This window comes from Aulonocara sp. 'chitande type north' Nkhata Bay, linkage group LG10 (assembly GCF_057382095.1).
Source record: "Aulonocara sp. 'chitande type north' Nkhata Bay isolate Kocher_YH1m ecotype deep benthic linkage group LG10, A_spYH_male_GT1.1, whole genome shotgun sequence".
Taxonomy (NCBI): Eukaryota; Metazoa; Chordata; class Actinopteri; order Cichliformes; family Cichlidae; genus Aulonocara; species Aulonocara sp. 'chitande type north' Nkhata Bay.
The window spans coordinates 17301951-17316698 of NC_141353.1; the positions used below are offsets into that span (position 1 = coordinate 17301951).

At 41.8% G+C, this 14748-nt stretch overlaps 2 protein-coding genes across 3 annotated transcripts; both read right to left on the minus strand.

Annotated features, from left to right (window-relative positions):
* Window positions 1-165: 165 nt before the first annotated feature.
* On the minus strand, window positions 166-3467 carry LOC147320627 (serine/arginine-rich splicing factor 1B-like). Of its 2 annotated transcripts, XR_015131278.1 has the most exons (5): window positions 3017-3467; window positions 2345-2550; window positions 2069-2241; window positions 524-839; window positions 166-202 (listed from the first exon to the last, which is right to left on the minus strand). XR_015131278.1 is itself a non-coding variant. In XM_086308731.1 (4 exons), exons 1-4 carry the CDS (start codon window positions 3205-3207, stop codon window positions 627-629), a joined length of 783 nt encoding a protein of 260 aa, XP_086164857.1. In that variant the 5' UTR covers window positions 3208-3466; the 3' UTR covers window positions 326-626. The 2 variants fall into 2 exon arrangements, 1 of the variants encoding a protein (XP_086164857.1); XM_086308731.1 differs by lacking the exon at window positions 166-202 and having other exon boundaries at window positions 326-839; window positions 3017-3466.
* A 3399-nt stretch (window positions 3468-6866) lies between these two features.
* Window positions 6867-12810, minus strand: pigs (phosphatidylinositol glycan anchor biosynthesis, class S). Its single transcript, XM_086308737.1, has 12 exons — window positions 12650-12810; window positions 11294-11433; window positions 11086-11197; window positions 10912-11001; window positions 10712-10803; window positions 10261-10501; window positions 10041-10183; window positions 9842-9956; window positions 9595-9740; window positions 9402-9502; window positions 9112-9322; window positions 6867-7390 (listed from the first exon to the last, which is right to left on the minus strand). Exons 1-12 carry the CDS (start codon window positions 12666-12668, stop codon window positions 7112-7114), a joined length of 1689 nt encoding a protein of 562 aa, XP_086164863.1. The 5' UTR covers window positions 12669-12810; the 3' UTR covers window positions 6867-7111.
* Window positions 12811-14748: the final 1938 nt, after the last annotated feature.

Below are 14748 nucleotides of genomic sequence, written 5' to 3' on the forward strand. Positions count from 1 at the left end.
CTTAACTACTGAAAACATTCAAACTGGGCCCTATTGTCAGATTTATGCTTTTTGAAAAAAGAAAAAATGAACAGCCTTATAATTTCACAGTTGACAAGGCACAGCCATCATACCATTGGTGCCACATTTGACTCCTCCTCCTCCTGTTTATCCTAATATGAACTGTTTCCTCTGTTCCCATCCTATCCTGTTCCTCTGAACTCTGAACAGAGAAACACAAGAAGGTCAAAAAGACAGCAGTATTTCGCCTGAAGGAAGGAAAAAAAATAAAAAAAAATAAAATAAAAAAAAGAATCTTTGCAAATGAAGCAAAAAACATTCAACACTCAACCAGGACAATCAGGAGAAGAGAGGTACACAGATGAATTAGAGATGACACAGCAGAAGCAGAACACGTTTTGAGAGAAGAGAAGAAATAATGGAGCAAAACTCGGTCATGTGCACGCTCAACTGGTCTGCAAAAATTAGAATGGAAAATAAAACTGCAGGTGGGTTGGTGTCGGTTAGGGAAGGAAGCACACACCATGACAGCATACATAGGTGACACACGAGATGATCCTTGATGAATACACAGGATTCGTTGAGTAATGTGAAGATTTCCACTCTGGCTCTTAGGTCAGGCTTGCCTAGGTGCGAGAGCGGGAGCGAGAGCGGGAATGGGACCGGGAGCGGGAGCGAGAGCGGCGGGGAGAATATCGGGGAGATCCTCTGTTGCGGCGTGGGGAGTAGCTGCGTGATCCACTCTTGCTCCTGCTTCGACTGCGGCTACGAGAGCGAGAGCGACCGTAGCTGGGGCTCCGAGGGCCGTCCATCTTCACACGGATATAAGCCGTCTCACCCTGAACACAAACATGAGCACACATCACCGACCATTCCTTTTCCTGTTATATGAAACCCACATACAGAAATAGCTAACCACATTTTTTCCTGGTTGATGTATTAGTCATAAATAAACAGACATACTGCTGCACAACAACCCCAATCCACACATCAGAATTTTAAATTGCATTCATAATCAGCCAATTCATCATTCAGTAAGATCGTTTCTGTTAATATAAAACAGATAAGCCAATTATTGATTCTTATCACCAGGAAATCTTTACAGTTGAGCATTTTGCTTTACTTACTGCAAATTAACTGTCACATTCCTTACAATGTTTAAGTAAGCTTTTCAATGTCTGTGTTGGCTCTCAGTCATCTGGGTAATGGTAGTCTTAACAGCTTTAAGAGATTGGAGATAAAGGAGGAAGAAAAAAAAAAAAAGGCATCAAGACTTCTTTAGGTTTGCAAAGACGTTTCACTTCGCAGCCAACAGGCTCCTTCAGTTCTAAGTGATCCTGAAGGTCTCCTACCCATCTGTGGTAGCAATAAGGAGCAAGAAAAAGCATCAGTGCCAACTGATTCACAAGGTTGGAACGATGATTGGCCAGAATTTGGAGGACGCTCAAATTGCTCTCCATCTTGGACAATCCATCTCACCCACTCCACAATTCCTGACATTTTCTGTGAAACTGTAACTAACTGTCTTTCTGTAACAGGCTAATTTTTATTCTTTATCCTGCCGCTGTAACAAAACAATTTCCCTTGTGAGATCAATAAATGATATAAAACAAATGGTGGAGAGTCCCGGGTAATTAAAGTGTAGCAGCATTTGTTCCCTTTGGCAGTGGCTCCAAGTATCATTGACCCATTACTGATCATGTGAGTCAGCACATGAGCCAAGGTGGGTTAATGCTACATTTTGTTGTCAAGGTATGCTGCCTATGAATTATTTAGTTCCTGGGTCTGGTCTGACTTTACAAGTGGCACATCCAAGTTCAGGGGGTGTTCCAGATTAAATTTCTGACTGGAAAACAGAAATTCTGACTTATTCAGGAACACACCATAAATATCTAACTATTTGTTTTCCGTTTGATTAAAGGTGAAACCTCTTTGCAAGCCTCATTCACTGCCAGCCATTGGCAGTGAATGAGTTAAACCCATTGACTCATTCACTGCAATTGACGGCTATAGACGTCAATGGCAGTGAATGAGTTAAGAGAGTCTGACAATGTGAGGATTTACATACCTCATGGGAGCGAAACTTTGTGTTGTCCAGTTTACGGACGGCGTAGGTCATGTCTTCTTTGCGTACAAACTCCACCACACCAGTGCCATCACGGAACACATCAGCATAACATACATCACCTGCTTCCCGCATGTGATCCTTCAGGTCCTGCCAGCTCCCGCTGGGGGGAAGGCCTAACAAGTAAATAACAACAAAAGTTTTGTAAGCTTTACACATACAACTACACACTTTTAAACTAGAGACCACAACCTTCAGATAGAAAAATACACCACTCACCTGAGACAACCACCCTGTTCTCCGAGCGTCGGGATGGGGGACCATACCTTCCCCTTGGGGGTCCCATTCCCCCTCCTCCTCCTCCCCCTCCTCCAGCACCACCACCACCACCACCTCCTCCTCTTCCACTTCTAGGGAACTCCACACGCAGACGGTAGCCATCGTAGTCATATCCATCACGCCCATAAACAGCATCTTCAGCATCCCTGTGAAATCGAACAGTGAAATGAATAATCTAATACCAATAATGCAAACAAACATGCAGTTTTACTCGCATCTCAGTCTTTGTCATAGACCATTTAAAAATGGGGAGGAAATTAGCCTCTTATAGTGGACTTATAGATGATAGATATTTTGTTAAATCGTTTAATTGGTATGTTGATCATTACCCATCAGCTAAAAAGTGGTTTGGTAGTAGCCCATTTGCAAGCACATTCACAGGTACTTAACGGGGTAAACCGCCAATTAACGTGGCCTCCTGCAGGCCTCAACAACACACATTTCACGACAATCCAAAAAGAGCTCCAATTACTCGACTCAAACCTTCTCCTAAACCAAATTCTTGCTACAGGTTATATCCCGTCAACTCGCACGTTGTGTCCCCTTATTTGGGTGTAGCTGGCTAACTGTGGAGATAACAGGCAGACGTGGCGGCGGGACAATGCGGCTCACCTCGGGTCGTCGAACTGCACGAAAGCAAACGGTGGTCCTCCTCTTCGGTTCTTCAGATCTATATCACGAATACTTCCGTACTTGTAAAATAAGTCTTCCACGTCTTTTGAACGTATGTCGGGAGGGAGATTTCCCACATATATCCGACAGTCGTTACTCCCCGCGGGTCCTCGAATAAGACCGCCAGACATGATGGCGCAACGCGAGGGAAGTTAGCAAGCCGGCTAATAGATCAACTTTTGGTAAAAAGATGACTAGAGTGGCGCCTAGATAGTAAGCGGCATGTACGAACTACGCGTTAGAGATTCGGTTTAAGCTACACCTTAATAAAAATTGAAACACTTCGAAGCGGAATTCAAACAGCGAGATAAGCAAGGGCTAAAAGTTGCGAGCAGAAGCTACCGATAACGGATTCTTCTTCACAGGGTACGTCTAGCTTTAAAAGGCGTATACCGCCACCTATCGGAGAGTGGGGTTACAGTTTAAAGCGTAACCCGTAACCTGAGCCACTATGGAACGCCAGGACTGCCATAATGAATTAATTAAATACACCATTAAATAATTAATTAAATGTGGCAATAATTAATTAAAATTGGAATTAATTAATTAAATAAATAGTTATGACACATGTAATTAATTAATTATTGACACATTTAATTAATTAATTATTGACACATTTAATTAATTATTTGTGTATTTCACATTTTAATTAATTATTGACACATTTAATTAATTATTTAATGATATATTTATTTATTTCATTTTGGCAGTCCTGGCGCCTGGCTCTCATCATGAAATAATTTTATCTGTCAGCCTCACCCATCAAACTCAGGGGGCGGGGTTAACGCTGATCGAGTCAAAACCATTGCTTTGGCCTGGTGGCCATTGTTTCTAGCACACAACAACCGGCATGTGGAAGCTAACAGAACTGAGCTTTGAAAAACCCTGTTTGTGTGTCACCAAATACCGTTTTAATATTTTTTTAGCCGAGAATGTAGTGGTTTAATCTTCATGTGTCTGGTCGGTTTGTCAAGATACAGCCTCTTTGCAAAAGTGTTTCGATGATTTCGGAGATGTCTGCCCAGTCTCACGGCAAAGCGTGGGATAGACCCGCTCGCCTCGCAAGCAATCCCACCGACAAAGCGCAGGCCCCGGTACACAGCTGTAGTAACCCCCGCTGACTTCTTTTACTGAGGTTATATTTATCGGTGTTTTATTTCCTGAAGTTCTTATGTGTCCTACGTGTTTCAGTCGCCAATTCTGAATTATAACTAACATTAAAAACATGTTTAAGGAGGAGAGAGAGCAAATAAATCTGTTTAACATCTGATCTTTGGGTTTTTGTTCAGTAATCAGCGTGACCTGTGTATAAACACATAAAAGAGATAAAGTTGGTGTTTCCGTCATGTAGTAACTGCTGGCTTTAACTGTACAAAGGTTGTTCGACACTATGAAACACATACAGACTTCATGATGTTCGGCTAATATTTTTATTGTGAATATTAATCATGAGGTTAAACGGCCCTGTACACCACGGAGCGAGGTCAGCATATCCACGATATCCTCAGCTCCATGAGTTAACACAAAGTTTCCCAGCTGACTATCTAACTGCCAACTATTCCAGAGACGTGAAAATATACAGCATAAAGAAAAGTGTTAGAGACTCAGCAGCAGATTAGAATAACAGTTATACATTTAATAAATCACCAAATGAATCCAAGAAACGAGCAAACCTGTTCCGACAGTTTGAGTTTGTATTCCCTCAGCTGCAGACTCGCTGCTGTTTAAATGTTTGAAAAGGAAGATTAGATATAAACAAACGTATAGTGGCCTCAGCAGGCTATTACTGAAATACACGTGCTATATCATAAACTATGATATAAATAGGGAGGTCCTATTAACATGTTTTAAAGGACACCTTCCTGCCTTTAGTCTCATTCATGAGCAGTATTAGTTTTCTTCTAACATCCAGAAGTCTGCACGATGTGTTTCATAGTTTGTAACAAGCCTTTGCCAGGTAAACATAACATGACCGAAAAAGCAAAAAAAAAAAAAAAAAAAGGAGAGAGAGAGAGAGTATTGACGTAAGAAGAGAAAATGCTCTCAATTATGGAGACAGGCAAATGGTTCATTTATGTTTGATGTGTGTTTATTCCTCCCTAAATATCGTCGCTGAAGTTTGCCATGCACGTCAGATTTTCCTGCGCATTTTTATACCTCTGCCAACAGAGAGAGAGAAAAAAATCACATTCTAACAGACAGGTGCTTAGAATACAGTTGAATAACTATTAAAAAACAGATGATATTTAGATGATAGTTCAGTCTAACACATGTGCCAGTGAACCATTAAACGTCTGTGAAACTATGCAGTTATGAAACATAACTTTAACCTCAGCCAAACCGATTTGCTCAGTTGTAAATAAAACAGCGAAGTAAACGTGACCCGACAGACAGAACCTGAGTGAATGAAGTCCAGCGTTTAACCACTGAGAGCTAAAACTCAGCTGAGGTTTCAAAGCTGTGTGCCGGTGATTGGACATCAGCCGCCGATGAAGCTGTTCGCCTATAAAGTGCTCTGTAAGGAAACAAGCTCCAGCAGCTCTGCGCTCGGGGAAAACACTATATTTACTTATCTTGTGCAGAAAAATGCGCTGACATTGCGTTATATTGAGCACCGGCTGCCCAGTTAAACTGTGACTATCACCAGGTAACTAGGCGTGTTTCTTGAATTAGCAGCAGGTGTTAAACAGCTGACAGATGAGGAGGAGGATGCATGCAGGTAAACTGAGGGTCTGTTGAGCTGATCGCTGGTTTCGTGAGAAAAATGTCAGCTCGTTCTTTATGTTACAGAAGCACAGAGACACAAGACCAGGCGGAAAGAGACGATCGTTCGGTGAAAATGAGAATCTGCGAATGCAACATGTGGAACACGGAGAGTGGAATATGTAAACAAACCGGTTAACGTAACCCCCTCGGTGCACTCTGCATGCTAATTGTTAGCAGAGCTAGTGAAATCTCTGAAAACATCTGAGCACTTTTGCAAACATGTTCTATGTTGACAACCTGACCAGACATACGGCGCGACATTCGCGGCTAAAACACTGTTAAAAGTGTAGCTGGTGACAGAAAAACGGGGTATTTTAAAACTACACCACCACCATTGCTGCCTGTGATTTGATCTGCATTCTGGGATACCTGGCTGCCCCAAGTCTACACAAGCAATCGATTATCTAGGATCGACCTGTTTTGACTTACTTTGCACGGCAACCAATCAAATGTTAGAGAAGCTGCATGGGCAGCGTTAACCCCGCCTCCTGAGTTTGATGGGTGAGGCTGACAGATAAAATTATTTCATGATGAGAGCCAGGCGTCAGGACTGCCAAAATGAAATAAATAAATATATCATTAAATAATTAATTAAATGTGTCAATAATTAATTAAAAAGTGAAATACATAAATAATTAATTAAATGTGTCAATAATTAATTAATTACATGTGTCATAACTATTTATTTAATTAATTAATTCCAATTTTAATTAATTATTGCCACATTTAATTAATTATTTAATGGTGTATTTAATTAATTCATTATGGCAGTCCTGGCATTCCATAAGCCACAGCTGTTCAGATGGTAGGGTTATCTACCAGTCTGAAGCTCAGTGGATTGATCTATAAATCCTCGAGGAAGATCCTAAACCCAATTGATTAGAGTGTGAGTGAACGTGTTAATGTTAGAAGGCGTTTAGGTATAAATACCGAGTGTATGAACAACTGTATAATTGGTAAATGTGCTCTGATTGCTCAGGCGCCCAGCCCATTGTACCAGCCCATTAGGTATTGTGCAACAACAAAAGACGGAACTTTAGTTTTTATTTCTTAATAACATGAGAAATAAAATAAATAAACTGAAGCTTTCAGCCATGCAGTGTCAAACAGTCGCTGCAATCACTCAGTACATCAGGCATAAATCCTTGTACAAAACAATAGGAGTTGTAAACCCCAAACCACAATGGTTCACATGAGCCTTTTCAGGCCACTAACGAAATGGTTTGTTCATACAGTTTCTTTGTTCTTCTTCTCCTGCTTGAGTGCCTCTTATTCCTTTTTGGCTTGCTTTTCTCTGCGTCTCTGCCTGGCCTCCGACACTATTTTCAGCATTGAGAGCAGAATAGGCACGCACATGGGCAAGAAGAGTGGTATGTAGATAGCAAACTTCTGATCGTCTGGAAAGTAGAGCAGGTGAAGGAGCGAAGGGTCGAAGAATGCTTTCTCCGAAGCCAAGATGGCCTCTTTGCTGTACTGCAGAGCAAAGCCGAGGTTTCCGACCTCCAGCTCAGCCATGGCCAGCTGCAGGGACGTGACAGCACTGGACACCTGCATATTAGCAAATTAGATCACAGGTTATGTATTATTATTGTTATTATTATGAAATTAGAGGAGACTACCTAATTGTTAGCCGTAAGATACCACTCTGATACCGAGACTGAAATGGCCTTTTGTTTTATTTGGGTTCATTCGGTTTGTCTTTGTGTTCATATATGCAGTCTTCGTGTGATATGAAAGTGTTATTTTTTGGTTTTCCATAGGGCGATTTTTTTGTGTATCTTTTCTTTAAAAAAAAAAAGAGGCATTGACAAAATTTAGAGTCAGAATTTCTAGGTGTGCACCCAAGTGGCAAAAAGCTTCTAATTTTGTGGCTTCAGGTCCTCATCTTTGGTTTTTGCATATGATGTGGTTCATCAGGTGGTCGCCTCCAGTTCACTTTGGAGCAGTTCACAGCTGCATGTGATGCAGCAAGAATGAGAACTAGCACTTCTATGTCTGAGACCACAGATCTATGCCAGGTGGAGTGCCCAGTCAGGGTTAAGCTCAAGTTGCTGCCCCAAATGGGGGATTTTTCAGTATATCGGGCTCTTGTTGAGTGAGATGCAGACAGAGGCAGACAGAGGGACAGGTCTGCAACTTTGTCCACTAGCTTCTCGGTACTAACTCAAAAGAATGAGAGCATGGATATAAGCAATATAAATGAGCTTTCTCCGAATGTTGGCTGACCTCTCCCTAGAGACAGGCAAGGGTTTCAGTCATCTAGGAGGGGCTCAGAGTAGAGGAGCTGCTCCTCCACATTGCAAAGAGCCAGCCAAGGTGGCTCAGCCATCTGACTAGGATCCCTCCTGGGCATGTCCTGTTCCTGGCCTGTCCTTCTGGGAGGATGCACCAGGGCAAACCCAAGACATGCTGTAGAGATTACATTTCTTGGATGGCCGAGAGACCGAGGGTATGCCTCTGTGTTCCCCGGGCTGCTGCAATGGCGATCTGGACACGGATAAGTGGCAGAAGATGCATGAATGGGTTTTATTATTCTATTAGTTTAGGGAGAGAGGTTCTGGGTCCCACAGCCTCCTGTGTGGCTGGCCTGGACTCCTTCCATGTTTATCTTACCGTCTTCCAGGCCTCCAGACCTTCATTCTGTTTAAATAAAATAAGTATTGCTGACAAATTCAAACTCTGGTGTGGCATCCTCTTTATATGTTGCAGTCACTGAGATTAATTGAGCTTTTTGGGGTTTTTTTTACTTTTTGAGCTGGCTGTGACAACAGAAATAGTTTCTGATTTTGTTTTTTATGTTTCTAATTTCAGCTTATGTAGTAAGATTGCTGATGTTGTTCCTGACTTCCCCCAGCTAGGATCTGATTGTACTACATTAAACAGATGCTCTTCTGGCCAATCTTTGTTACCTGCCAGTGCAAATGAACCAGAAGCCCCTCAGAGTAGAAGCTTACTAACTAACTTTAGTTTGCGTCCTCACTACTATGTCGCTAGTACAATAATACAATTATTAAAAGAAGGATGAATTTTGGATTTTTGTCTTCAGGTGATGAGCAGGAAGTAGCTTGTTTATTGTTGATTAACTGACAATAACAAAGTATTTAACAACAAAATAAAGTCACATATGACAGTTTTAAATTTAAACTGAGAAACCAAAACAATGACATAAATCTCCAGAATCAAAGTTAAGATGTGTTAAGAAATCTACGCACATGCACAATTTTGCTACATGGAGCAAACGCATAACTACTAAAACACCTTCACCTTACCTGCTGTGCAATGTTGTCATTGATAACAATGTTGCCTATCTGGTCCAGCAACTGCGCCAGAGAGGTGATGGTGGTGGTTGCTGTTGCAATGTTTTCCACACTACGACTCCACATGAGGCGATCCAGCTCCCAGTCAGCTAGTCCTGTGCTACCACACGGTGCCACGAGGAAGCCAGGTGGGGGGCTTAATGACTGCACGCCCAGCAACAACCTGACAGGACACGGCACATGAAGGTTACTTTGTGTCGAGAGGAAAGAAAACGACTGCCGCACTGCGGGTTAACACTTACCGAAGCTGGGCGAGGAAGACTCCCATCACTTTAGCCATGTTAATGTTGACGTGAACAGGGAACTCCGTCTCCGACCCATAGAAACCATTCACGTTATAAACCTGCAAAAACATGGATAAATATAGGTTACAATACCCAACATAACAAAATAAACATGCAGCTCTCCCTCAGCGTTGCTCTTCGTTCTTCTTACCATGATTCCACCCCACCGTGGAGAGTGAAACGCATTGGAAGGGACTTCCTGTTTCCTGTGATCGTGGATGTAAAGGGGTGAATGACGAATATCCGGGACATACAGCAAAAAATTTAACACAGGGTTAGAAGATGCCGCATTAGAGCCTGGAAGTCAAACGCAAAAAAAAAAAAAGAATTAAAACATACTGTATTTAAATACAGCAGAAAAAGCTAAACCATGATCATTTAAAAAAGCAGACTTTTACCAAGTCTAGCCTCCACCGGGTTGATGACATGTGCAAGGCTGTCAGCATTGAGCGTGTAAGCCTCGAAGCTGCTGTCAAAGCGTGGGGTCACTCCGAGCATGGTGTAGTACAAGGTCTATAAAAAAGGAAAGGTAAACCTTAACTTCCAATAATTGAGCATCTTTTCTTTGTCATAATAGGGACTGTGCATTAACAGCACCTGAGAGTCCATGCTAAAGTTAGCCAGAGGGGACAGTTTTGTAAGCAAAGGCTGGATGTATGTCTGCACGGCACCCTCAATGTCCCAGTGCAGCTGGTGTGACTTTGGATCAGGGTTTAGCAGACTGAATGTGATCTCATAACCTGACAGGAAGATAAGAACAATCAAAGAAAAGACACAAACGTGTTCTCAGAGTTAAACCTGGAGCCAAATTACCAACCTGGGCTAGATTTGAAGGCTCTCATGCTGTCAGCAATGCTCTCTTTGTTGCCAGGTCTAAAACGGACTCTGTCGCTGAGTGCAACAGTGATGTCAGTGTGGCTAAAAGACATCACTTGGAGCACCTGCTTGATCTGGGGCTCCAACTGAGCCAGCAATTGCTCTAGTGTCTTGCCCACTCTCATCTGGGCGCTGATACGCACCAGGGCTGTCCTTCGCTGACCGATATACACATTCACATCCTGAAAGGCATGAAGGTGCAATGCATACTTTATTATCTTTGTCTTACCTGGAATATAACAAATAATTAATTGTGTTTCAAGCTCTGCAGAAGGTACTCTATTTACAATCTGTGACAGTAAATTATATTTTCTTCATTATCCTTTTTTCTAATAGTAATTAGCATGGAGTGATCACACTCATGAAATACAATAAAAAAGCTTCAGTTTTACCTCAGGCAGCAAAGAAGAGGACTCCGGGATCACATACACAACTAAAGAACCGCACGGACTCTCACTGAGCATGTGCAGAGACAGATCTGCTTCTAAAGCAGAAAAATTATCGTGATTATCAGCTGTGCTTTCTTTGAGAAAAAATGTCAAATGTCAACATCTGAAGTACCACAAGTTGGATTTGACAGGCTGCTGCTCACCTGCAGCAGTCGGCTTTTTCAGGGCATCTTCCTCCATGATTGTAGCTGTGCGGTACTTTGTTTCATACCTGTACCTCAATGTTGTGTCCTCTGGAAAGAAAGTTTGAGAGTCAAACGACCTTGCAGGCTTCATATTCTGTGACCGCAGAATCATAAACTGCATGAGCAAATCACCATCCACTGTATGTTCCTCATCCTGCGTCTGCGTCAACGGGACCTTTTTCTGCTGTTCTGGCGTGACGGTGCCGCGTGCAAACACAACCTCGACATCAGCGCTCAAGTGCAGCTGCAAAATAAGAAATAACGTAGAGATAAGAATGTATTACACAAGGAAGATCAATCAACTACAAGGCATGAGAGATAAATGGAAACACTAAAAAACCTGCAGTTTAGCCAGATCTTTGATCTGACTGACAGGTAACCAGGCACGGTATGTCTCAGTTGTTCGCCACCACAAAGGGACTCCCACAATGATGACAACGGCTGCTATGGATAGAGCAGCAAGCTGACCTCGTCGACGCTCTGGGAGACAAACACACAGTATTGTTGTTTGAAAGATTTTCACTGATGATAAATCTGCTAATTATCTATCAATTAAAAATGGAGTACAGTAGAAATTAAAGTATACATTTGAAATACACCCATTTTAAATTAAATAACAGCTTAGTTAAAATAAACACTGTTTCACATTAAAATGACTAACTGTAACAATCGATCTATTACCAAAATAACTGCAGTAAAACTTCATTTAAACAGATAACTGACCAATTATTTCAGCTCTAAATGCCGACATTCAAACCTAACTTGGGATTCAGGCTAAAACAAAATCAGATCATTTATATAAGCACCAGCAAACATAATCAGAGTTTACCATGGTGTTTAAACTAAAAATACTCAATTGTTAAAAAATGAAATAGTTTTGGGGTTGTTTTTTTTTTTGCTTCTGGAAATCATTGAACAATATGTTAAATATAATATTTTAAAATAGGTTACACGCACTCACTGGCCACTTTTTTAGTCACAATTTGACATCAACAGCATAAAGGTAGGGATCCACCTTGTCTTGTATCAACAGTACAGGCATCTGGTGGTGTAACTGGTGTGGGGGATATGCTCTTGGCCCCTTAGCACCAACTGAGCCTCGTTTAAATACCATACTTGAGTTTTCTTGCTGACCATGTCCACCCCTTTGTGACTACAGTGTGGGATCGAACTCAGTAGTCTCACGGTGTACCTAATAAAATATCCGGTGACTGTATATTATGACAGAGGATTTTATCCCAATCCTTGACCCCTACGTACCCTCGATATGTCCAGACTGGTGACCACTGACTGAGTAAGACATTTGTGTCTATCATGCTGCATCAACTACAGTGTCTTACATGGTTGTAAACGAGGCTCAGTGTAAACATTAGGCATATTACTGCCCTTTGTGGAAGCTTTACTATCGTAAGTATTCCTTTAATTAAAAAAATATATTTAAAAACACAAAACAAAAACAAATCATGTAGTAAACAGCAGGTGTTCTTGCAGTGGCAGGGCATCACCCCTGCAACTGGGGCTAGCTAGCCATTAGCTTCAAAGGGTCATAACATGGAGAAAACGGCTCCTGTTAGTCCGCTATGGTTGCACTCTGTACAAAGGTTCATGTTTAATAAATCTAACGTAAACCAATGAAAATGAAACACTTAATAAGAATTAAATCATTTACACTCATTTCAGTTACGAATCTACTCACCCACTTCCGTGATAGCCATTTCTTCCAATGAACTGGGAGGGAGCACTCGTGGATGCCAAGCAGCCAGCAGCACCGATCACATGACCAATTTTTAAACGTATCTAAGCGGTTCTTCGCGTGAGGACGAAAACAGAACCGTGGTTCATACAGATAGCTTACATTAAATTAAATAGGATCAAATATTTGCATAGACATCTGTCTGCCCGTATAGTTCTAAAAAGGTGTTAGGGCTGTACGTTGTTGTGCAAAGGATTGCAGGAGTGAAAATGACCGTCGGCGCAACCTGTAAAAGAATTAAACGCACAAACACACTGTGATAAATGTGGGTATTCAGCGCCATCTGTGGTAGCTTTAATTACGACAGGCTCAATTCATCTTTGTGAATGCATAAATTCCTTGAGCAACCAACAAAAGTGAGTATGCTTAGTGTTATTTACACAATTAACACATATGATCCTTAGTCTGCTGCCCCAGCAGCATGCCCGCAACATGTGGAAAAACAAGTCCACCACAGCCCTGTACTCTATCTCATCACTCTCGCTATTGCATCCAACCACCACAGACTCATTATAAAACTGATGAAGATACCAGGTCTCTGTGCAGTGGCTGAAGTCCGTGGTGTAGAGGGTGAATAGAAAAAGGGAGAGGACAGTTCCTTGTGGTGCCCTGGTGTTGATGACCACTTGTCAGACACCGAAGATGCACATATTGTGGTCGTTCTGTCAGGTAAGGACACTAGAGGGACATCCACCTGCATCACTGCCATCTTCCTCAAGCTGTCCAGTAAAACCCAAATCTGATCTGATAACCCTGGGATGATATATGGAAGTTAGCCAGGGTGCTCAAGGACACCCAGAATAGGCAATAAGGGAGGAAACAGCTGCTCTCTCAGTTATGTATTTACCCTGCTCTGATTTGTCCAGCTGGTCCTGGTGTTAAACAGGTGACCTCATTACTTTTAGGTCAGCTTTGTTAAATTTGGGTGATTTGTGTGGTGACCCTTGGACTCTACTGGACACCACAGATACCCTTTCATAAAGTGCATATTTCATCTAAATAATTTTAAGAAACTGGTAGCATCAGTAATGCTAGTGAAAATGGTGATACACAGCTTGGACCCAACATAAGGTACACTTTAGACCTCATGTTAGCACACGACTGAATGCTCTGTCCTGCCTCTCCATGACGGCCTTATTGACATCAGGAGATGGATGGTGATAAATCACTTGAATTTTAATGAGAACAAGATAGAAGTCACGTTGTTTAGATTCAGCGGCACCAGCAGCAGCCCCTGTATTGACCTTTCCTCATTGGCCCCAAATGAGAAATCCATTATCACTAATTTAGGAGTGAAAATGGATCCTTCTCTAAAGCTCAAAGCTTATGTGAACACTGTAGCAAAAGCCTGCTTTTTCCAGTTGAGATGACTGCCAAAGGTCAAGCCACTCTAGTCCAACCTTGAAACATTAATACTTCTGTTTTAAAACCTCTTGTGTCAATTACTGCAATGCACTTTTCATTGGAATTGGCCAGGCCAGTTGGTCACCTACAGCGCCGCTCGATTTTTTTCTGGTGCAAGGATGCAAGAGCACATCACTCCAATTTTAGCTTCCAGTTAGTTTACGAATCCATTTTAAAAATCCTTTTATTTGTCTTTAAGTCTCTTAATGATTCTACATAATTTTATCTGTCTGAGCTATTGCACTCTTATGTCCCACCTCGTTCTCAGGTCAGCAGACCAGAGACTTTTGCTGGTTCCAAAGACACAACATAAACTCAAGAGGTGACGGGGCTTTCGAAGTTGCAGCTGCAAAATTGTGGAGCGATTTTCTATATTTTTTACCTTTTGGCCCAAGTTTGTCTTTTACATTTGGTGAAGCAGACCCCGTAGTTGTTTTTAAAAAGGCTTTATAAATTCACACAGACTCACTGTCCACTGAAAGAAATTTTAGCTGGTGTGGTCTTCTGCTGCGGTAGCACATCTCCTTTAAGCCACATGATGTGTAGTGCATTCATAGATGCTCTTCTGCATATCTTAGTCAATGGTGCAATAGACCTCAATACTTGAAATGTGCAATTCACTTGTATTTTTATTTTTA

What these genes read in the sequence shown, in the direction of transcription:
- LOC147320627 (XM_086308731.1), bottom strand. Translation starts at nt 3,207, where the DNA reads ATGTCTGGCGGTCTTATTCGAGGACCCGCGGGGAGTAACGACTGTCGG. An exon ending in GTGCAGTTCGACGACCCGAG is followed by an intron (nt 2,551 to 3,016) that starts GTGAGCCGCATT and finishes TCGATTTCACAG; the next exon opens with GGATGCTGAAGATGCTGTTT. An exon ending in CAAAGTTTCGCTCCCATGAG is followed by an intron (nt 840 to 2,068) that starts GTATGTAAATCC and finishes GTTTGTGTTCAG; the next exon opens with GGTGAGACGGCTTATATCCG.
- pigs (XM_086308737.1), bottom strand. An exon ending in GTCTTCCTCGCCCAGCTTCG is followed by an intron (nt 9,323 to 9,401) that starts GTAAGTGTTAAC and finishes GTGTCCTGTCAG; the next exon opens with GTTGTTGCTGGGCGTGCAGT. An exon ending in ATGACAACATTGCACAGCAG is followed by an intron (nt 7,391 to 9,111) that starts GTAAGGTGAAGG and finishes GCTAATATGCAG; the next exon opens with GTGTCCAGTGCTGTCACGTC.